The sequence below is a fragment of the Heptranchias perlo genome, chromosome 2 (genome assembly GCF_035084215.1).
Source record: "Heptranchias perlo isolate sHepPer1 chromosome 2, sHepPer1.hap1, whole genome shotgun sequence".
Classification (NCBI taxonomy): domain Eukaryota; kingdom Metazoa; phylum Chordata; class Chondrichthyes; order Hexanchiformes; family Hexanchidae; genus Heptranchias; species Heptranchias perlo.
In genome coordinates, this window is record NC_090326.1 from 132998622 (window position 1) to 133022241 (window position 23620).

Genomic DNA, 23620 nt, shown 5'->3' on the forward strand with positions numbered 1-23620 from the left:
CCAGTAGTGTAGTGGCACCTCTATTGTTTTTTTTAACTCTAACCAAATAGATTCTGTTCTTGACCCCTCCAGGACATCCTCTCTCTCCAGCACTGCAATATTCTCCTTAATCAATACATTTTTTTATTCAATCATGGGATGTGGGCGTCGCTGGCGAAGCCGGCATTTATTGCCCATCCCTAATTGCCCTTGAGAAGGTGGTGGTGAGCCGCCTTCTTGAACTGCTGCAGTCTGTGTGGTGAAGGTTCTCCCACAGTGCTGTTAGGAAGGAAGTTCCAGGATTTTGACCCAGCGACGTGAAGGAACGGCGATATATTTCCAAGTCGGGATGGTGTGTGACTTGGAGGGGAACATGCAGGTGGTGTTGTTCCCATGTATCTGCTGCTCTTGTCCTTCTAGGTGGTAGAGGTCGCAGGTTTGGGAGGTGCTGTCGAAAAAGCCTTGGTGAGTTTCTGCAGTGCATCCTGTGGATGGTACACACTACAGCCACTGTGCACCGGTGGTGAAGGGAGTGAATGTTTAGGGTGGTGGATGGGGTGCCAATCAAACGGGCTGCTTTGTCCTGGATGGTGTCGAGCTTCTTGAATGTTGTTGAAGCTGCACTCATCAAGGCAATTGGAGAGTATTCCATCACACTCCTGACTTGTGCCTTGTAGATGGTGGAAAGGCTTTGGGGAGTCAGGAGGTGAGTCACTCGCCGCAGAATACCCAGCCTCTGACCTGCTCTTGTAGCCACAGTATTTATGTGGCTGTTCCAGTTAAGTTTCTGGTCAATGTTGACCCCCAGGATGTTGATGGTGGGGGATTCGGCGATGGTAATGCCGTTGAATGTCAAGGGGAGGTGGTTAGACTCTCTCTTGTTGGAGATGGTCATTGCCTGGCACTTGTCTGGCGCGAATGTTACTTGCCACTTATTAACCCAAGCCTGGATGTTGTCCAGGGCTTGCTGCATGTGGGCACGGACTGCTTCATTATTTGAGGGGTTGCGAATGGAACTGAACACTGTGCAATCATCAGCAAACATCCCCATTTCTGACCTTATGATGAAGGGAAGGTCATTGATGAAGCAGCTGAAGATGGTTGGGCCTAGGACACTGCCCTGAAGAACTCCTGCAGCAATGCCCTGGGGCTGAGATGATTGGCCTCCAACAATCACTACCATCTTCCTTTGTGCTAGGTATGACTCCAGCCACTGGAGAGTTTTCCCCCTGATTCCCATTGACTTCAATTTTACTAGGGCTCCTTGGTGCCCCACTCGGTCAAATGATGCCTTGATGTCAAGGGCAGACACTCTCACCTCACCTCTGGAATTCAGCTCTTTTGTCCATGTTTGGACCAAGGCTGTAATGAGGTCTGGAGCCGAGTGGTCCTGGCGGAACCCAAACTGAGCATCGGTGAGCAGGTTATTGGTGAGTAAGTGCCGCTTGATAGCACTGTCGACGACACCTTCCATCACTTTGTTGATGATTGAGAGTAAACTGATGGGGCGGTAATTGGCCGGATTGGATTTGTTCTGCTTTTTGTGGACTGCCACCCTCCCTTTTTTCCTTTCCCTATCTTTCCTGAACACCTTGTATCCAGGAATATTGGTACCCAATCCTGCCCTTCTTTGAGCCAGGTCTCTGTTATCGCCACAACATCATATTCCCATGTGGCTAATTGCGCCTGCCGCTCACCAACCTTATTTACTTTGCTTCGTGTGTTTACACACGTGCACTGTAAACCTATCAAACTTTCTTGTACTCTCTCTTAGTCTAATCCCAGCTAATATCGTACTATTTCTTATTGTAGTGCTATCTGCCTCTCCCAATCCTTTGTACACCTTGTTTCTCCTTTCCAATGCTACATCCTGGTGCCCATTCCCCTGCCAAATTAGTTTAAACCCTCCCCCACAGCACTACTGAACCTCCCCACAAGGACATTGGTCCCAGCTCCATTGAGGTGCAACCTGTCCGGCCTGTACAGGTCCCACTTCCCCCAGAACTGGTCCCAATGCTCCAGGAATCTAAAGCCCTCCCTCCTGCACCATCTCTCCAGCCACACATTCATCTGCTCTGTCCACCTATTTCTATACTCACTTGCGCGTGGCACCGTACCTGTGAGGTCCTGCTTATTAATCTCTTTCCTAACTCCTTAAAATCTGCCTGCAGGACCTCACCCTTCTTTCTGTGTAAGTCATTGGTACTGATATGGACCATGACCTCAGGCTGTTCACCCTCCCCCTTCAGAATGTTCTGCAGCCGCTCAATCACATCCTTGACCCTGGCACCAGAGAGGCAACGTACTATTCTGGACACTTGTCTGCGGCCACAGAAATGCCTGTCTGTTCCCCTAACTATAGAATGCCCGATCACTATTGCTCTCCTGACCTTTCTCCTGCTCCCCTGTACAGCTGAGCCACTTATGGTGCTGTGGACATTGCCCTGGCTGCACTCCCCAGAGGAACGCTCTCCCTTACTGGCATTGAATACTGGTTAGAGAGTGAAATGCACTCAGGGGACTCCTGCACTACCTGCCTGGTCCTCCTTGTTTGTCTGGAGGTCACCCAGTCCCTTTCTGCTTGCATTCCCTTAAGCTGCGGCGTGACTACCTCTTGAAACGTGCTATTCATGTAGCTCTTAGCTTCAAGGATGCACTGCAGTGACACCAGTTGCTGCTCAAGCTCTGAAACTCTGAGCTCAAGCTCTTCCAACTGACGACATTTCCTGTCCTGGAGTTCCCACATGGCACAGGATGTGCATTCAACAGGACTGAGGTGCCCTGTCATGCCTGCTTTTTATTTATTTATTTTATTTATTTATTCATTCAAACTCCCTTGTGCTGATGTCCCTTCAGGTGTTTTTTTTTAATCTACCTCCCCACTCCACACTTCCCTCTCCCCTCTCTGCTCTCGTCGCCGCCGCTCCTCTTTAACCCCCCCTCCGCTCTCCCCACTCCCCTCTCGCCACCACTGCTTCGCTTTATCCCCACTCTCCGCTGCCGCTCCTTCTTATCCCCGCTGCCGCTCCTCCTTATCCCCGCTCTCCACTCCCCGCTGCCGCTCCTCTTTATCCCCGCTCTCCGCTCTCGCTGCCGCCACTCCTTTTTTAAAGTACCAATTGACCCTGAAGCAGCTACTGTTCTCCAGGAGTTTGTTCCACATATCAACTGTCCTGTGGGGGAGAAAATATTTTCTAATCTAATGGTTGTGAATTTTGTGCTTTTGTCCTCTGCTCCTAAACTCATGGTCAGTGCTTGCTTACTTGAAGACTGTCTCCTTTTGGTTTTCTTTTCTCCAGTGAAAATAAATTTAGTTGCTTGAGCCTTTCTTTATAACTTAGTCCTCTAAGGACTGGAATAACTCTAGTCACTTTTCCCTGAACTCTTCTTAGTGCATTTATACTCTTTTTAAGGTAGGGTGACCAAAACTGCATGCATATTCTGTACAATGTCAGTATAACTTGTTCTGACTGGTGTTCCAGATGCATGTCATTATCTGACATTTGCCTGATCATAACTGCCTCACATGGACCAGATGTTCCCAGTGTATGATCAATGGTCACTCCCAAGTCGTTGTCAGCATCAGTATTAAATTTCATGTAATACACCTATTTACTGATTAGTTCCTCTGTGCATTATCCTACATTCATCCACATCAAAATCCATCTGCCATATCTCAGTCTATCTACATAATTGGTCCGAGACTCTCTGAAGATAGTCAAGCTCCTTTCTACTCATTAGCTGCCCACAGAGCTTTGTATCATCAGCCACTTTAATAATACTACTACAGCCAACCTGTTCAGATAGAACATTTTCTGTTTATCGTCACCCTCTGTTCATTCTATCTAGGCAATTTGCCAACTATTGCATGAGCCTTAAGCTTCCTTCCTAGTATCACATGAAGAACTTTGTTAAAGGCTTTTTGAAAATTCAAGTAAGATATATCATCTGGGATACTCTCATGTGTCAACTTAGTTACTACCTCAAAGATTTCCAGGAGGTTAGAACTATTTTACTTCTAAAATAATACTGACTACTCTCCATGATACCTTTGTTCTTTAAAACTCATTTATGGAATCCTGTAGAATGCCCTCAAGCATTTTTCCACTATGTCTACAATTACCAGGTTTGTGCCTTTCTCTCCTTTTTTGAATATTAGTTCTACATTTGCTAATGTCCAGTCCTTGGGTACTACAATATTTATGGAGCTCTGGAAAAATATTAACCAAAGTAGCACGAATCCTTTTAATTCTTTTGAGGATTCCATGGTTCTACCCCAACTGACCCTGAAGTTTTGTGGATATTTAATCGTTCTAGTCAAAAAAAAAGGAGGCATATGACATGCATAGACAGCTGGGATCAAGTGGATCCCTTGAAGAGTATAGAGATTGCCGGAGTAGAGTTAAGAGAGAAATCAGGAGGGCAAAAAGGGGACATGAGATTGCTTGGCAGATAAGGCAAAGGAGAATCCAAAGAGCTTCTACAAATACGTAAAGGGCAAAAGAGTGAGTAGGGCCTCTTAAGGATCAACAAGGTCATCTATGTGCGGAACCACAAGAGATGGGTGAGATCCTGAATGAATATTTCACATCGGTATTTACGGTTGAGAAAGGCATGGATGTTAGGGAACTTGGGGAAATAAATAGTGATGTCTTGAGGAGTGTACATATTACAGAGAGGGAGGTGCTGGAAGTCTTAACGCGCATCAAGGTAGATAAATCTCCGGGACCTGATGAAATGTATCCCAGGACGTTATGGGAGGTTAGGGAGGAAATTGCGGGTCCCCTAGCAGAGATATTTGAATCATCGGCAGCTACAGGTGAGGTGCCTGAAGATTGGAGGATAGCAAATGTTGTGCCTTTGTTTAAGAAGGGCGGCAGGGAAAAGCCTGGGAACTACAGACCGGTGAGCCTGACATCAGTAGTGGGTAAGTTGTTAGAGGGTATTCTGAGAGACAGGATCTACAGGCATTTGGAAAGGCAGGGACTGATTAGGAACAGTCAGCATGGTTTTGAGAGGAAAATCATGTCTCACGAATTTGATTGAGTTTTTTGAAGGGGTAACCAAGAAGATAGATGAGGGCTGTGCAGTAGACGTGGTCTACATGGACTTTAGCAAAGCCTTTGACAAGGTACCGCATGGTAGGTTGTTACATAAGGTTAAATCTCACGGGATCCAAGGTGAGGTAGCCAATTGGATACAAAATTGGATTGACGACAGAAGACAGAGGGTGGGTGTAGAGGGTTGTTTTTCAAACTGGAGGCCTGTGACCAGCGGTGTGCCTCAGGGATCGGTGCTGGGTCCGCTGTTATTTGTTATTTATATTAATGATTTGGATGAGAATTTAGGAGGCATGGTTAGTAAGTTTGCAGATGACACCAAGATTGGTGGCATTGTGGACAGTGAAGAAGGTTATCTAGGATTGCAACGGGATCTTGATAAATTGGGCCAGTGGGCCGATGAATGGCAGATGGAGTTTAATTTAGATAAATGTGAGGTGATGCATTTTGGTAGATCGAATCAGGCCAGGACCTACTCCGTTAATGGTAGGGCGTTGGGGAGAGTTATAGAACAAAGAGATCTAGGAGTACAGGTTCATAGCTCCTTGAAAGTGGAGTCATTGGTGGATAGGGTGGTGAAGAAGGCATTCAGCATGCTTGGTTTCATTGGTCAGAACACTGAATACAGGAGTTGGGATGTCTTGTTGAAGTTGTACAAGACATTAGTTAGGCCACACTTGGAATACTGTGTACAGTTCTGGTCACCCTATTATAGAAAGGATATTATTAAACTAGAAAGAGTGCAGAAAAGATTTACTAGGATGCTACCGGGACTTGATGGTTCGACTTATAGGGAGAGGTTAGATAGACTGGGGCTTTTTTACCTGGAGAGTAGGAGGTTAAGGGGTGATCTTATAGAAGTCTATAAAATAATGAGGGGCATAGATAAGGTCGATAGTCAAAATCTTTTCCCAAAGGTAGGGGAGTCTATAACGAGGGGACATAGATTTAAGGTGAGAGGGGAGAGATACAAAAGGATCCAGAGGGGCAGTTTTTTCACTCAAAGGGTGGTGAGTGTCTGGAACGAGCTGCCAGAGGCAGTAGTAGAGGTGGGTACAATTTTGTCTTTTAAAAAGCATTTGGACAGTTACATGGGTAAGATGGGTATAGAGGGATATGGGCCAAGTGCAGGCAATTGGGACTAGCTTAGTGGTATAAACTGGGCGACATGGACATGTTGGGCCGAAGGGCCTGTTTCCATGTTGTAAACTTCTATGATTCTAGATTTTGCATAACACATTCTTTACCAACTTTTAAATGTGCAATTGATCACTTTTATTTCTTTATCGCCGCTGGGTCAAAATCCTGGAACTCCCTATCTAACAGCACTGTGGGAGAACCTTCTCAAGGGCAATTAGGGATGGGCAACAAATGCTGGCCTTGCCAGTGACGTCCACATCGCGTGAATCAATAAAAATATATTTATTTACTATGACCAGAATTTGTCTACAGTCCTTTGTGAAAACTGATGTGAAGAATCCATTCAATATTGCAACCATCTCCTCATCATTTGTAATGGCTTAACCCAATTTATCTTTCAATGGACCAGTCTGTTCTTGGAACTTTTCTTCCACTAATGCAGTTGTACATTTTTGGGTTTCTATTGCTGCTCTCTGCAATTTGTTTGTATTTGTCGTATTTCAATTTTTAAAACAAGTTATCTTTCTTTGCTTTTTGTAGGGCTTCCAATTCTCCCTATTTTGTGATTTTGAATTGAAGTGCTGTTTATTAAAACAGAAGTGAATGTCCTTTTTCTGCAGGTTAATAACAATTTGAGGTTGGAATCTGCAATATTGAAGTGACTAAATCAGAATCTTGTACCCCATTTGTATTGTGGCAGTACTTTCAATGGAAGCGGTTCCACAGTACGATGCCCATTGTGTTGAATTCACCCTATTTATTTTGTGGGGTAGATTCAGAGACCAGCTGCCCATGCGCAAACATATTTTTCTAGTAACTGCAAACGTGGTCTTGCGAATGCTACAATGTTGCATTTGTGACTGCTATTGTCAGGGAAAGGTCTGTACAGGTCAGCAATGCTTAAATTGAATTGTCTCCTCATACAGGTGGTTGAGAACTCAGCCTGCCAATGGTCCCGGAATAAAATGGTGCGCTGGAGGCAGCACTATAATATAACTGAAGTACTAGTTGAGTACAGTGTATGATTTGACTGTTGAGTACTATCAAATAGGATGCTACGGTTGTGAATGGTCTGGGTCAGCCTCAGACAGTGGCCAGGGAGAGGGATGGAGTTGGTGTCGGTTCACAGAATGGTCACCATGTTTATCCACATAATTGACAAATATTCAGCTTTAAGAATTAAAACAAATATGGAATCAATATCAGCGGATCTGAATGTGAACATTAACTTACAGTAAAAAATCAAGAAATAGTAGTCCTACTTCTATCCTTATCCTTGTGTCTCTTGGGGTTCAGCACAAATAACTATTGCACATTCAGTCTATAATTAAAACTTAATTAAATTTCCCTGCAGTTTTTTACCCCTCAGTGGAAATAAATTAAGGTGCCTCAGCATGTATTTAAACTTGATGTAATACTCAATCAGAACTATTCTTTGAATCTTTTTTGATGCATCTGACCTTTTGTAAATTCAGTAACCAGAAGTGGACATGTTGTTCTCAAGTGAAGTCTTGCTATTGTTTTACTTGCTGTTAGTGCCACTCCTGGTACTGTACTCTGTGGATCTATCTATCAACCTATCATTCTATGTGGCACGGGAATTGCTGCAATTCACTTTGACAATGATTTGATTTAAAAACAGCTAGATCTTTTTCCAGCTCCTTATTATTTAATGATGCCTTTTGTTGGGTAATCAATGACATGTTTGACATATTGGACCAGTATTTTATTAAATGCCCTGTTTGTATAGATCTCTAAACCATGTCAGTTACCCTCAGAACATCCTGTTTTCCTATTCTGATATGCCGATCTTAGCAAATCTGGCAGGTTTGTATTAAGATTGCTGCTGGTTACATGAAACTTGCATTTGGGAACCAGCAGCACCAACACCCACTGGTACCAGCTAGAGATAAAGAACCTTTACTTCTCTTTCCCACAACCTACCCCCCCAATCCCCCAGTGTCTTTTTCAATTGTCCTTTTACCCTTAAATCATTTGGAGCCTATTAACATAAAAAACTTGTGCGCTTATAGTGACGTCACGTCTCTTGGAAACATCTCAAAATGTTTCACATAGAATTAATTGTTATGTGGATTAACATGGTGACCATTCTGTGAACTAACACCACCTCCATCCCTCTCCCTGGCCACTGTCTGAGGCTGACCCAGACCATTCGCAACTGTAGCATCCTATTTGATCCTGAGCTGAGCTTCGGACCCCATAATCCGCTCCATCACCAAGACTGTTTATTTCCACCTCTGTAACGTCGCCCGCCTCCGCCCCGCCTCAGCTCATCGGCTGCTGAAATCATCATCCATGCCTTTTGTTACCTCCAGACTCGACTATCCCAATGCTCCCCTGGTCGGCCTCCCACCTTGCATCTTTCGTAAACTTGAGCTTATCCAAAACTCTATTGCCTGTATCCTAACTCACACCAAGTCTCGTTCTTGTGCTTGCTGACCTACGTTGGCTCCCGGTCCTGCAACGCCTCGATTTTAAAATTCTTATCCTTGTTTTCAAATCTCTCCATGGCCTCTCCGCTCTCTATCCCTGTAACCTCCTCCAGCCCTGCAACCCTCCGAGATCTCTGCGCTCCTCCAAATTTTGCCTCTTGTACATTTCTGATTTTAATGGCTCCATCATTGACGGCCTTGCCTTCAGCCGCCTAGGCCTTCAGCTCTGGAATTCCCTCCCTAAACTTCTCTGCCTCTCTACTTCTCCTCCTTTTAAGACACTCTTTAAAACCTACCTCTTTGACCAAGCTTTTGGTTTCGTGTCCTAGTATCTCCTTATGTGGCCTGGTGTCAAATTTGTTTTGATAATGCTCCTGTGAAGTGCCTTGGGGCATTTTACTATGTTAAAGGCACTATATAAATGCAAGTTTTGGTGCACAGCAAGGCCCCACAAACAGTGTTGGCTATTATACTTGTTTCTCTAAATCAGCCACTGAGAGGATTAAACAAAATAGTATATAATTCACTATTTAAAATTAATCATTTTGTGTCGTTTAATTTAAAAATGCTGATTTTATAGAATATTTCAACTGTAGTGGTTAGTTATTGGGATTAATGCTTCTTTAGGAAGATTCTTGCATGTAATTGGTGTGAATTACAGATCTTTGATTGATATAATTTATTCCTAGCATTGTGCTGCTAGCGATGAAATATAGTATAAGGTTAATTGCTTCCCGTAAAGTTGTATTTGAAGGTAGATGGCTGTTACGGGCTGTTAGGATGTGTATTTTAGGCTACTGTTTCCTTCCTTGGTGCATGCCTGATTTCAACCATGTCATTTGGGTAGGTCCCAAACAAAAGCTCGGTCGATGTAGAGGGGGCAGGAAAAAAGACACATAATTTTAAGCTGCTTTCTTGCAATTCCTGATATCAAACTTAGTGAGTGGAATTTTCCAGCCCTAATTCAGTGTTCTCTTTCAGGCAAGGAACAGAGCACACTTCTGTGTTTTTGAATGGTAGCTTTAAGAATTATCTGCTTTCCACATTATAGATCCTTGAGTCCATGCCAATGACTGAGGAGGTAGAGGAGTTGCTTCGTGTTCTTGGACCATTCTATGAACTTGTTGATGACAAAAAGCAATCAATATCGCCATATGCAATCGCATCAGGTTAGACCTTTCTGAATGTTAAATAACATTCCCATGATTTTTATTAAACTTTAAATTTTTTTGAGCTCCTTAATTATGCTGATCATATTAACTCTACCTGAAAATAATTTATATTCTGCTAAAGCATCAATGTTCTTATCATTTGCCTGAAACATGTTTAAATAATAAGTGTCCTGCTGTTCTACTTTCTGCATCCTGCGTTGACTGTGCAGGCCGATTGGAGAAAGTGGTTAAGTCACTTGAAGGTAAGGATTAATTCAAAACCATGTATGCTAAACATTTCTGTTATTGAGTGGCAGAATGCTTGTATGCTTTAATGTTGAAAATACATGCTGAGACTTGGCTGTTTACTGAAAAATAAACCACCAAAGGCATCACATAAAAGTCACAGTCACGTCCGAGAGGGCCGTGAATGTATTAGATGGGCATTTTGTTTATATAGGAGCTGATTGTATGCACAAATTTCAGGTTTTTTTTTGAAAGACAATATAATGGCCTTAATTTGTGAAAACTCAACATTTGGTACAGAGTCGCTGTATAGGTGATGTGGTCATGTAGCAGTTGATGAGTTCAGTATGAAATTGAGGCTGGCTGATGTACACACTATGGAGCAATCGAAAATGTGTGTTCATTGTTTGCTGCAATAGCTATCTTCAGTAAATGGACATTAAGACTAATTGAAATTTGTAGCAAACAAAACCTAATTGTTCTAAATTGAATCAAGTTTTAAAACCCAAAGGAAATGCATTTTACTCAAATCTTTTTATTCACACAGCTCATGTAGCAATAAACTCTCAACAAATTGGCAATAGACTGAAGGAGTTTAAGCTATAGTTTGTGTGGCAACATTTTTTATTTTTATTATTTAAACATATTTCATAACCATATTATGATTGCTGCAAAATTTCACATTTGTAATCCAAGATAAAACTGTGGCAGAGGCTATTCAAAGTAAAATGTATTAAGTTCAAAAGAGTTGACAATTCTCAGCTGTTAAGTAGCAACTGCCCTATTAAACATTTTTTATTTGGACCCATAGGCAATAATTTGCTTAGTTACAGTACAGTTTGAAAGCCTGCTGTACAATAAAAGTAGGATAAGACACCTGCATAAAATGCTAACTGATTTTAAAAGCTTGCTAATCTCACAATTGAAAAAAATTTCTAATTAGGTTTCTATTGATTGTAGTTTACTTACATAAACTATAAACAATAGAAGGGCACTCTAGGTTGTTTGTTTGAACAGTATGTGAATTGATCAAAATTAAATGTTTACATCCGCTTATACAGTAAGATGGTTGTCCAGGGTAAGGAATACAGGAATATCAGCTGGGGTTAACTAACTTTAATTATTATTATGAAGAGCCCCCAGATAAGCAAGGTTAGCTCTTGAATTGAATGCTCTCACTGCCAGATTGAACTTGGGACTCTTTACACTTAACGGAAAAGGAAAGGCGAGAGGAAACACTTTCAGCTCAAAATATCATACATACTATTGTCAACGTTTGTATTGTTGAGCCTGTGGTCAGCAAATGTTGAGACAATCAGCATGACCTGGCCAGTCTACAGAAGCCACCCTTATTATTCTCTACATGTGTGTATCAGAGCTTGTGCACACATCACATGGTTCCCATGCTAACTCAGGATTAGGCATATCTCTAGCGGCAAGTAAGAATTCCCTCCCTAAACCTCTCTGGCATTGTAAGGGCCAGTGTCAGTGTGTTTGTTCTGGACAATGCTGAAAGGATTGCAACAATCATTTTTGCAGATGATATTGCGATGATGGATTCACTTCGCTATGTGGTGTGCTATATGTCTCTATCTTGAGCAGTAGGCTAACTAGTGGAATATGATGGGTGCCCTCAAGTATATATTTTTTTCAATTTCCTACATCGTTTACACCCTTGTGATGTTCAGCTGCTGCCGCATTTTCTGCCCATGTAGAGGCCCTAGCTCTGGCTCCTTTCCTCCCCCTTCTCAGGTTTTAACAATCTGCTGCACTCTTGCCTGTCCTTGGTACTCCTTCAACGGCCTGCTATGTTCCTGCCATGTAGTCTCTACGCAGATCTGAAGAGGAGAGGAGAGAGGTGAGGAAAAGGTAAAGGGGAACTAAAAGAGAGAGAGAGAGAGAACCAGAAAAGGGAAGGGGAGAGAGGGGAACATTAAAAGGGGCTGCAGGGAGAGAGTGAGCGAGAGAACCAAAATGGAGAGGGAGATTAAAAAAGTAGAAAAGGATAGAGAGAGTTTGAACCAGGAGAGAGAAAAAAAACAAGTGGGGACAGAGGACAAGTAGGACAAAGGGACATAGGCTCAAACTAGTAAAAGGTAAATTTAGAACTGATATCAGAAAGTTCTCCTTCACATACACAAGTGATCAATGTATGAAATAGAATCCCATAAAGAGCATTAGAGGTGAAAACCATGGAATTGTTTTTTAAAAAAAAGCACGATTGGGTCCTGCAATAACTGAAAGAAGATGGACTAAATGACCTTCCCCTTCAGTAATTGTTCTGTGTTGGTGATCAAAAGGGAGGGTGGGGGGGAGAAGAGAAAAAAAAATCCAGAAAAGGAGAATGTGAACCTGAAAAGAATAAGTCAAAATGGGGGAGAAAGAGAGAGAAGGCAAACAAGAAAATGAGACACTGAGCCAGAAAAGGGGGAGGGGAAAAGCATGAACCAAAAAGGGTGAAGAGAGGGGGTGCGAACCAAAAAGTATCTGATGGACTCAAACATTGAAAAAAGTGAGAAGTACTGATCTAGTTATTTACTTATTATCAAAGATGACATGTGTGAAGAAACTGCAAGCAAATGTGGACTTAAAAAATATTATGAAGAAATAATCTTGCTCCAGAGCTTCAGGAATTTGCTCCCAACAAAATTGTGTACCCACCCAGTTCACAGAAAGCTGATTGCAGTAATATTAAAATTTAAACACGTACGAGTGTCCCCACACTGTTACCTCTGGAGTACCCCAAGGATCTATCCTTGAACTCTCCTCTTCCTCATCTACATGCTTGCCTTGGTGACATTGTGTAAAGATATGGGGTCAGCTTCCACATGTACACTGATGACATCCAGCCCACCATCTCCAAAGCCTCTGTCAACCTCTCCATTGTCTGTGTTGTCAGCCTGCTTGTCCAACATGCAGTTCCAGATGAGCCACAGTTTCCTCCACTTAAACGTTGGGAAGACCAAAGCTTTCTTAACTTCTTCAGTCCCTGCTACAAACTCCATACCCTTGCCACCAATTCCATACCGCTCCCTGGCTACTGTCTCAGGTTCACCCAGACTTTTCACAACATTGGCAACCTATTTGACCCTGTGCTGAGCTTCTGACCCCATACCCTCTCCATCAGAAAGACTATCTCTAACATCGCCCGTCTCGACCCCTGCCTCAACGCATCTCCTGGCCAGCCTTCCATCCTCCACCTTCCATAAATTTGAAAACTCTGCTGCCCGTATCCTATCCTGCACCAATCTTGCTCACCTATCACCCCTGTGCTCGCTGACCTTCATTGACGACCAGTCCCCAAACGCCTCATTTAAAATTCTCATCCTTGTGTTTATGTAACCTTTTCCAGCCCTACAACTCTCTGAGAACTCTGCATTCCTCCAACTCTGGCCTGTTGTGTCTCCCCCACTTCCTTTGCTCCAGCATTGTCAGCACCGCCTTCAGCTGTCTGGGTCCTAAGCTCTGGCATTCCCTTTCTACACTTCTCCATCTCCCTCCCTTCCTTTAAGACCCTTCTTAAAACTCACCTCTTTGACCAAGCTTTTAATCACCCCTCTCAATATCATCTTTGGCTCGGTGCCGATTTTTGTCTGAGCATGCTTCTGTGAATCGCCTTGGGACATTTTCTAGGTTCAAGGCGCAATAAAAATGCAAGGTGATGCAAATGAGTGCCTTTTTGTGATATGGAAGCATGAATACACACAGCTCAATTTTCTCTGGACAGACAGCAGTGCAGAGCTAGTAGTATAACTTTAATGCCTCAGCTCTATAAGGAGATAGCTGCCATAAACTAATAACAGTTTTATAACTACACGACTTTAATTGCCTAATGAATAAAATGTTTGATAAAATATGCATTCTAGCGTATTGATGCTTTCATTGATTGATTTCAAATGCATTCTTGATAGGCTTCCATTAATCTTTATAGTTAATATCTCCCAAATGAGAGTAAGAATGTACAGTTGAGAATAGCATCAGTCAAGCTAACTTTCAATCATTTGGTTTGTGAATAATTTAAGAATGGATTCTTGAGGAACAATTCAGCATATTTTGGATCATCAAATATGCATGAAGAAACCACAAGCCACTCAGCTGGTATATTTTCCTTGGGGCAGAGGGAAGGGAGTATTTTCCTGTTCATCAATGTCAGGTGCTGGATTTTTTAAAAATCCTTTTGCAGTCAGTGTCTCTTGCTGTTCACATTGTTAAACAGTGTAAAGGAGGTAAGTCGAATGTTCTAAAATTTGCAAATAAGTTATGTGGCTAGCTGACCAATAGAAGAAGTTGTTTCATTATATAGTACCCTTCATAACCATGTGACATCCGAAAGTGTTTCACAGCTAATAAAAGTATTTTTGAAGTGTAGTCACTGTTGTAATGTTGGGAAATTTAGCAACAAATTTGCACATAAATGGCAGTGATATAAATGACTAGATAATCTTTTTTGGTGGTGGTTGAGGGTTAAATGCTAGCCAGGACATCAGGCGAACTCTTCAAATAGTGCCATCATGGGATCTTTTGTTTTCAACTGGAAGGGCAGACATGGCCTAGGTTTAACATTTCATCCAACAGTGCAGCACTCCCTCAGAACTGCACTGAAGTGTCAGACTTGATTATATGCTCAAGTCCTGGAGTGGGGCTTGACTCCACAATCTTAGCACTCTTGTGTCTGAGTTGTACCACTGAGTCTGGGACGATTAATATTCAGAAAACTTGGACTAATTTAAGTGGATAACCAAAGGAATGGCAGATAGCATTTATTGTATGATCTAAAGAAAGATTGGTTTTGATGGGCTGAATGACATTTTCTCATTCCATACTTGATATATTTAACTGATACTTCAAACAACTTCTCTGGGTTGTTTTTAATATCCAGATCTTGGCAATGTTCTCAGCTCACCCAAGAACTGTAACAAAATGAATGGAAAAGTTGAAAGCAACGATAGTGGTGCAGAATCTGAACAGGATGAAGATAATGATGAAGATCTAACAGATGATGATAACGATAAAGGTAAATATGATAGAATTTCTGATGATTGCAGCTTGCTTAATCATCCCATCAAAGTATTTGTAATTAAAGCTACTCCAATATCTGAAATATTTTGTGTTGTAAAATGCATAGCTATTTTAGCATTTTTTAAATATAGAGATTGAACTTCATATTTGCTATTTGGTAAATTTAACCTGTATGGATGATCTGATTTACAAACATGACACACATTACTATACTTTTTAGAAGCTGTAGATCAGAGTGGAGGTTTACTGTACTAGTAAGGATCTTTTGCATGATCTGCTACTTACTCAGAAACTTATCAATTTTAGTACCTTGACTAATATTTTGGAAGCTTGGGCTACTATGTAATACTAAAATACAGTACAAGCTGTTTATAAACACCTGATTTGTGCACTGGGTTTTGTACATTTGAAGCAGCTGTCTGATGCTTCCATCACTGACTACCTTTTTTTGCTATTCCTGCTTACAGGTTTATACTTGCATGCTCAGATCAGCTATAATGCAAACTGTATCACATTGGAAGGATCAGCTATGCTTGATTGTCCCAGCATGCTACAGCTGTGCTGATGGCTAATCCCAGCAACCAAGTATAGTTCTTAAGTGAAATTGTGAATTCCAGAAGTCCTATGGAAAATTCGCTGCTTACAACAGCCAGTTTAAGTAACATTAATGTCTATTTATAAGCAGTTGATATACCACTGAACTTTATTACTAGGGCTTGGGATTGCGATTTTGTCCGAGGTAACAGATTTGTCGATTATACCTATACCCAGCATTAGTAGAACCAAATATACCAGTAAATTTGTTTTTTTTATATAATGCATCCCTCATGCACATTCCTTCATTGAATTGTATATTACTATAATCTCCATCACTTGTGCTAGAGACTTGAATACAGATCCATACTGTAATTTGAAAGTCAATCTGTGAAAATGATGGACAATATTTTCAGTAAATGGATAATTCACAATACCTGTTGTTGACATCAACACCTGTTTCCTATTTAAAAGTGAACTGAACATCAGTTGTGTCATTGTTCATTCCATTCAATTACATTCTTCTTTTCATTTAATTGTTATAACCTTGCATCAGCTGTTCTTAATCATCTGGCTGGAGTCATCTGTGATTACTTGAAGGCAGCATATTTTTTCCAGCTTACTGTTGTGGCTAAATGATAAAATGAAAGATTGCCGAAGTTTTTCCCTCTATACGGCATCTTTATCAAATGGAAATTAAGCCTTTGGGTGTGGTTGATGCAGGAACTATGAGTCTGCAGTGAAGTTATTTACCAATAACTTTAGCAGGAGAAAAATGGGATGGCTTAGTTAAGTGAACACATAGTTCTCTGACCAAAGCAATAAGAAACAGCTGAAAGGACTCACAGTCTAAGTAAATAGAAAAGTGAATAATATGATGGAGTGGTTCTATTTTTTAAAAATGCAGTGAAATTCCCCAGAATTTATTAAAATCTTAAATGGTGATGAACATTATAATCTTTTTATTTCACTCAGAAGAAATACACTGATGAGTCAAAAGTACAAGTGGTAAGAGTGACTCATATTAACTTTCTTCCTCACTAAACTGAAAGCAGATTACACTGTCACCCATGTGTTATATAGGAACAGGAGTAGGCCATTCAGCCCCTCGTAACTGACCTGCCAATCAATTAAATCATTTGTGCTCTGTACCTCAATTCTGTTTACCTACCTTTAGTCCATATCCCTTGGTACCCTTGCCCAACAAAAATCTATCAATCTCAGTCTTGTAAATTTCAATTGACCCAGCATCTACAGCTTTTATAGGGAGTGATTTCCACTACCTTTTTGTATGAAAAATTGCTTCCTGATTTCACTCCTAAACGGCCTAGCTCTAATTTTAACATTATGTCCTCTTGTTTTAGATTCCCCCACCAGAGGAAATAGTTTCTCTGTATCTACCCTATTGAATCCCTTTTATCATTTTAAACACTTCGATTAGATAACCCCTCAATTTACGCAACCTGCCCTCATAATTTAACCCTTTAAGCCCTGGTATCATTGTGGTGAATCTGTGCTGTACCCCCTTCCAAAGTCAATGTATCTTTCCTGAGATTCAGTGCCAAACTGAACGCAGTACTCTAGGTGGGGTCTGACCAAGGTTCTGTACAAATAAAGCATCATTTCATCACTGTTGAACTCCAATCACCTTGAGATAAAGGCCAACATTTTATTAGACTTTTTGTACCTGTGCACTAGCTTTTTTGTGATTTGTGCACAAGCAAACCTAAATCCTTTTGCTCCTCCACAGCTCCTACTCTTTCACCATTAAGAAAATATTAAGATTTGTCTTTCTCAGATCCAAAATGGATGACCTCACACTTCTCTCCCCACCCCCCCCCCCCCATTGAATTCCATCTGTCATTTTTCCCACTCATTTAGTCTGTCTATGCCCCTTTGTAACTTCCTCCTCTCATCCACACAACTTACTGTGCCTCCTAACTTAGTGTCATCCACAGACTTGAATATAAAACTTTCTATCCAAGTCATCAATATACATGCTAAAAAGCTGAGGCCTCGGTACAGATCCCTGAGGAACACCCACTGTTAGATCCTGCCAATCAGAGAATGTTCTCTTTATCGCTACTCTCTGTCTCCTACCTCCCAACCAATTACCAGCCCATGTCACAAGGTTACCTCCAATTCCTACACTTTCATTTTTGCTAATAATCTCTTGTGTGGAACCTTATCAAATGCTTTCTGGACGTCTGTATAGACAATATCTATCGACAAAATCCCTAGACACTCCCATATCCGCCATGATAGTGACCTTCTCAAAAGATTCAACTAGATCAGTCAGACGTGATCTACCCTTCACAAATCTATGCTGATGCTCTTTGATCAGCTGATACTTGTCCAAGTGCTCAGTCACTCTGTCTCTGATTATGTATTTAAGTATCTTCCCCACAATTATATTAAACTGACAGGTCTGCAGTTACCTAGTTTTGCCCTCCCTCCCTTCTTAAATAATGGAGTGACATTTGCAATTTTCCAATCCAATGGCACAATTCCTGGATCTAGAGAGCTTTGGAAAATTCTGACTAATTCATCTGCAATTTCCTCACCTATTTCTTTTAAACCCTGGGTTGGAAGCCACCAGGTCCTGGAGATTTGTCTATCTTGCATCCCATTAATTTCTCCATTACCATTCTTTAAAACTTATATTAAATCCACTAAGTTCCTTCCTTTTTTTTTTCTTTTATTCGTTCACGGGATGTGGGCGTCGCTGGCAAGGCCGGCATTTATTGCCCATCCCTAATTGCCCTTGAGAAGGTGGTGGTGAGCCGCCTTCTTGAACCGCTGCAGTCCGTGTGGTGACGGTTCTCCCACAGTGCTGTTAGGAAGGGAGTTCCAGGATTTTGACCCAGCGACAATGAAGGAACGGCAATATATTTCCAAGTCGGGATGGTGTGTGACTTGGAGGGGAACGTGCAGGTGGTGTTGTTCCCATGTGCCTGCTGCCCTTGTCCTTCTAGGTGGTAGAGGTCGCGGGTTTGGGAGGTGCTGTCGAAGAAGCCTTGGCGAGTTGCTGCAGTGCATCCTGTGGATGGTGCACACTGCAGCCACAGTGCGCCGGTGGTGAAGGGAGTGAATGTTTAGTGTGGTGGATGGGGTGCCAATCAAGCGGGCTGCTTTATCTTGGATGGTGTCGAGCTTCTTGAGTGTTGTTGGAGCTGCACTCATCCAGGCAAGTGGAGAGTATTCCATCACACTCCTGACTTGTGCCTTGTAGATGGTGGAAAGGCTTTGGGGAGTCAGGAGGTGAGTCACTCGCCGCAGAATACCCAGCCTCTGACCTGCTCTCGTAGCCACAGTATTTATATGGCTGGTCCAGTTAAGTTTCTGGTCAATGGTGACCCCCAGGATGTTGATGGTGGGGGATTCGGCGATGGTAATGCCGTTGAATGTCAAGGGGAGGTGGTTAGACTCTCTCTTGTTGGAGATGGTCATTGCCTGGCACTTATCTGGCGCGAATGTTACTTGCCACTTATCAGCCCAAGCCTGGATGTTGTCCAGGTCTTGCTGCATGCGGGCTCGGACTGCTTCATTATCTGAGGGGTTGCGAATGGAACTGAACACTGTGCAGTCATCAGCGAACATCCCCATTTCTGACCTTATGATGGAGGGAAGGTCATTGATGAAGCAGCTGAAGATGGTTGGGCCTAGGACACTGCCCTGAGGAACTCCTGCAGCAATGCCCTGGGGCTGAGATGCTTGGCCTCCAACAACCACTACCATCTTCCTTTGTGCTAGGTATGACTCCAGCCACTGGAGAGTTTTCCCCCTGATTCCCATTGACTTCAATTTTACTAGGGCTCCTTGGTGCCACACTCGGTCAAATGCTGCCTTGATGTCAAGGGCAGTCACTCTCACCTCACCTCTGGAATTCAGCTCTTTTGTCCATGTTTGGACCAAGGCTGTAATGAGGTCTGGAGCCGAGTGGTCCTGGCGGAACCCAAACTGAGCATCGGTGAGCAGGTTATTGGTGAGTAAGTGCCGCTTGATAGCACTGTCGACGACACCTTCCATCACTTTGCTGATGATTGAGAGTAGACTGATGGGGCGGTAATTGGCCGGATTGGATTTGTCCTGCTTTTTGTGGACAGGACATACCTGGGCAATTTTCCACATTGTCGGGTGGATGCCAGTGTTGTAGCTGTACTGGAACAGCTTGGCTCGAGGCGCAGCTAGTTCTGGAGCACAAGTCTTCAGCACTACAGCTGGGATGTTGTCGGGGCCCATAGTCTTTGCTGTATCCAGTGCACTCAGCCGTTTCTTGATATCACGTGGAGTGAATCGAATTGGCCAAAGACTGGCTTCCGTGATGGTGGGGATATCGGGAGGAGGCTGAGATGGATTATCCACTCGGCACTTCTGGCTGAAGATGGTTGCAAACGCTTCAGCCTTGTCTTTTGCACTCACGTGCTGGACTCCGCCATCATTGAGAATGGGGATGTTTGCAGAGCCTCCTCCTCCCGTTAGTTGTTTAATTGTCCACCACCATTCACGACTGGATGTGGCAGGACTGCAGAGCTTTGCTCTGATCCGTTGTGGAATCGCTTAGCCCTTGACTTATTTTTAGGTTCACTTATACGACTGGTATTTTATCCGTTTCCTCACTGTGAAAAAGGACACAAAGTACTCATTTAACAAGTCTGCCAGTTCCCTATTATCCATCATTGTCTCGTCTGCATCCGTCTTTAATTGGTCAACTTTTACTGCTCTCTTTCTCTTAATATATTTATTAAAAACTTTTGCTGTTAGCTTTGATATCCCTCACAAATTTTTTATAGCTCTCCCAGTCCACTGGATTTCCACTTTTCCTTGCATTTCTGTAAGTCTTTTTTTAGCTTGATACTGTCTCTTACATCATTTGTTGATCATGGCTTATTTAACAACATAAGTGGAGCATTCGCGTTTTAGGGGTATGTACTATTTTTGTATCGTACTAAATACTTCCCACTATTTGTCTGTAGGTTTACCCATTAACGGTTCAGCCCAGTTTACTATGGTCTGTTCATTTCTCATTCGTTTGAAGCTTGTCTTCCTTAAATTTAAAACCTTGCTTTATGACTCCCTTCTCCCTCTCAAACCTAATATCAAATTAGAATCATACAGCACAGAAGGAGGCCATTCGGCCCATCATGCCTGTGCTGGCTCTTTGAAAGAGCTATCCAATTAGTCCCATTCCCCTACTCTTTCAGCTAGCCCAGCAATTTTTTCCCCTTCAAGTATTTATGCAATTCCATTTTGAAAGTTATTGAATCTGCTTCCACCACCCTTTCAGATGGTGCATTCCAGATCATAACAACTCACTGGGTGAATTTCTTTTTCCTCATGTCACCTCTTTTTTTTGCCAATTACGTTTGTCCTCTGGTTACCGATCCCTCTGCCGTTGTGCCACTGGAAACAGTTTCTCCTTATTTACTCTATCAAAACCCTTCATGATTTTGAACACCTCTATCAAATTTTCCCTTAACCTTCTTGGCTCTAAGCAGAACAACTGAGTTTCTCTAGTCTCTCCATGTAACTGAAGTCTTTCATCCCTGGTACCATTCTAATAAATCTTCTCTAATGCCTTGACATCCTTCCTAAAGTGTGGTGTCCAGAATTGGCCACAACACTCCAGCTTTTGCCTGACCATTGTTTTATAAAGGTTTAGCATAACTTCCTTGCTTTTGTACTCTATGCCTGTATTTATAAAGCTAAGGATCCTGCATGCCTTTTCAACAGCCTTTTCAATTTGTCTTGCCACCTTCAAAGACTTGTGTACGTAAACCCCCAGATCTCTCTGTTCCTGAACCCCCTTTAAAATTGTACCATTTTTAGTTCATATTTCCTCTCCCCATTCTTCCTACCAAAACGAATCACTTCCCATTTCTCTGCATTAAATTTCATCTGCCATGTGTCTGCCCATTTCACCATTCAATCATATTATGGTCACTATTTACAAGATGCTCCTTTACCGTCAGACTGTTAACTCATTCTGGTTTGTTACTCATCACTAAATCCAGTATGGCCTGTTCCCTTTTGATTCTAAAACATATTGTTTTAGAAAACTGTCCTGAATACATTTTACAATTTCATTGCATTTACTGCTTGGTGTTCTGCTTCTCCCAGTCTATGTGAAAATTAATATCTCCCATTATAACCACATTGTTTTTTTTACATGCTTCCCTGATCTCAGTATTTATACATCGCCCAAAACAACAATAATATCAGGAGGTCTGTAAATAACTCCCACCAGAGTCTTGCATTCTTTGCTGTTCCTTAACTCTACTCCTAGTGTTTCCACTGCCTGATCACCCGTACTGAAATTCCTTCTTTCTACAGTGGTAATTGTGCCTTTAATCAATATTACTACTCCCCCTACTTTCCCAATTTCCCTGTCCTTTCTGAAGATCCGATAGCCTGAAATATTTCCTTTTATTTATTTTCTGCATTTGGAAAGCAATTGTGATTGAAAGGTGAAATTCTCTCAATGTGTTTCCTTTTGATATTATGAAATTGAGGACTCATGCTACTGCATCCTTCATTTTCTATAAATAAGTTAACTGTCAACTTTTTTTCATGCATTACATCACTTTGTGGCAGAGACTTGGGTACATCTGTTTCCTGCCTTCAATCTGTTTGAAAACACAGTGTTTTATGATCTGTGAAAAGATGTTTTGGTGAAGGATTTGTGTGGAAGAGAAATTGATGTGCAACGTTGGTATTTATTATACCATCACTGTATGTAGAAAGCGTCTCTCGGGAACAAAAATAATGCTGTAGTGCCCCAAAACTAGAAATGTTTAAAGAAATATGAGTGATGAGGCTGAGTTTGTCCTTGTGCATTCTGATGTGATGTTAAGAAGGTGGTAAAGTTGGAGATTGCCTAGCAGGCTCACTCAGGTTAGAGAATATTGAAGTGTATGTGGGGATTGGCGGGGGGCGGGGGGGGTGGCAGGGAGGGGGAGGGATAGTGAGGAGGGAGGAAATAATTGTCTATCTTCCACTGATGTCAGATTTATAGTTTTTCTCTTCCCTGCCCTCCCCACCCCAAACCAAGATACAAAGAGTTGATAATTTTCCTAACAACTTGTGTGTTCATAATCACTGCAATGCTCCTGAGATCATATGAAGATATGAAATGTCTATAGAATCATAGAATGGTTACAGCACGGAAGGAGGCCACTCGGCCCATCGAGTCCATGCCGGCTCTATGCAGGAGCAATCTAGCTAGTCCCACTCCCCCGCCCTATCCCCGTAGCCCTGCAATTTTTTTCCTTTCAAGTACTTATCCAGTTCCCATTTGAAGGCTATGATTGAATCTGCCTCCACCACCCCCTCGGGCAGTGCATTCCAGATCCTAACCACTCGCTGTGTAAAAAAGCTTTTCCTTGTGTCACTTTTTTGGTTCTTTTGCCAATCACCTTAAATCTATGTCCTCTGGTTCTTGATCCTTCCGCCAATGGGAACAGTTTCTCTCTATCCTGTCTAGACCCTTCATGATTTTGAATACCTCTATCAAATCATCTCGCAACCATCTCTGTTCCAAGGAAAACAAGCCCAGCTTCTCCAGTCTATCCAAGTAACTGAAGTCCCTCATCCCTGGAATCATTCTAGTAATTCTCTTCTGCACCCTCTCTATGGCCTTCACATCTTTCCTAAAGATAAGTTTAGTAAAGCCACAATGGACCTATTTTATGGATGAAGAATCTAAGGTATTTATCTATCTTTAATGCTTCACTTTGAATCAACTGTTGTAGAATTAGTTTCTTGTAATAAGAAAATAATTTTTCCATAGAATATTATTAAATTCAACCTGTCGCCCTTTTAACAATTACATTCTGGGAGGGAAAATTGTTTTGAGAAGATGGAGATTCCCCCCTTCTGCCCCCAACCCCAACCCAACCAATTCAAAGATACGAGCCTAGATTTTGCCGTTAGTTAGATTTGCACTTGCACGTTGAGGTTTTTAAAATTTTTTTGTATGGCAAGTTGCTGAAAGTGTGAGCTGATAACAGGGGAAAATGGGCATCTGGGACCTGAGTGA

General features: G+C 42.1%; 1 protein-coding gene across 2 annotated transcripts in view; it reads left to right on the forward strand.

Annotated features, from left to right (window-relative positions):
• acbd5a (acyl-CoA binding domain containing 5a) overlaps nt 1-23620 on the forward strand; it is a 93150-nt gene that overhangs the window by 38483 nt on the left and 31047 nt on the right. For both annotated transcript variants that reach the window (XM_068007160.1, XM_068007161.1), the window contains exons 4-5: nt 9684-9801; nt 14909-15043. In XM_068007160.1, coding sequence (XP_067863261.1) covers nt 9684-9801; nt 14909-15043 — 253 coding nt within the window. The remainder of the gene's footprint in view (nt 1-9683; nt 9802-14908; nt 15044-23620) is intronic.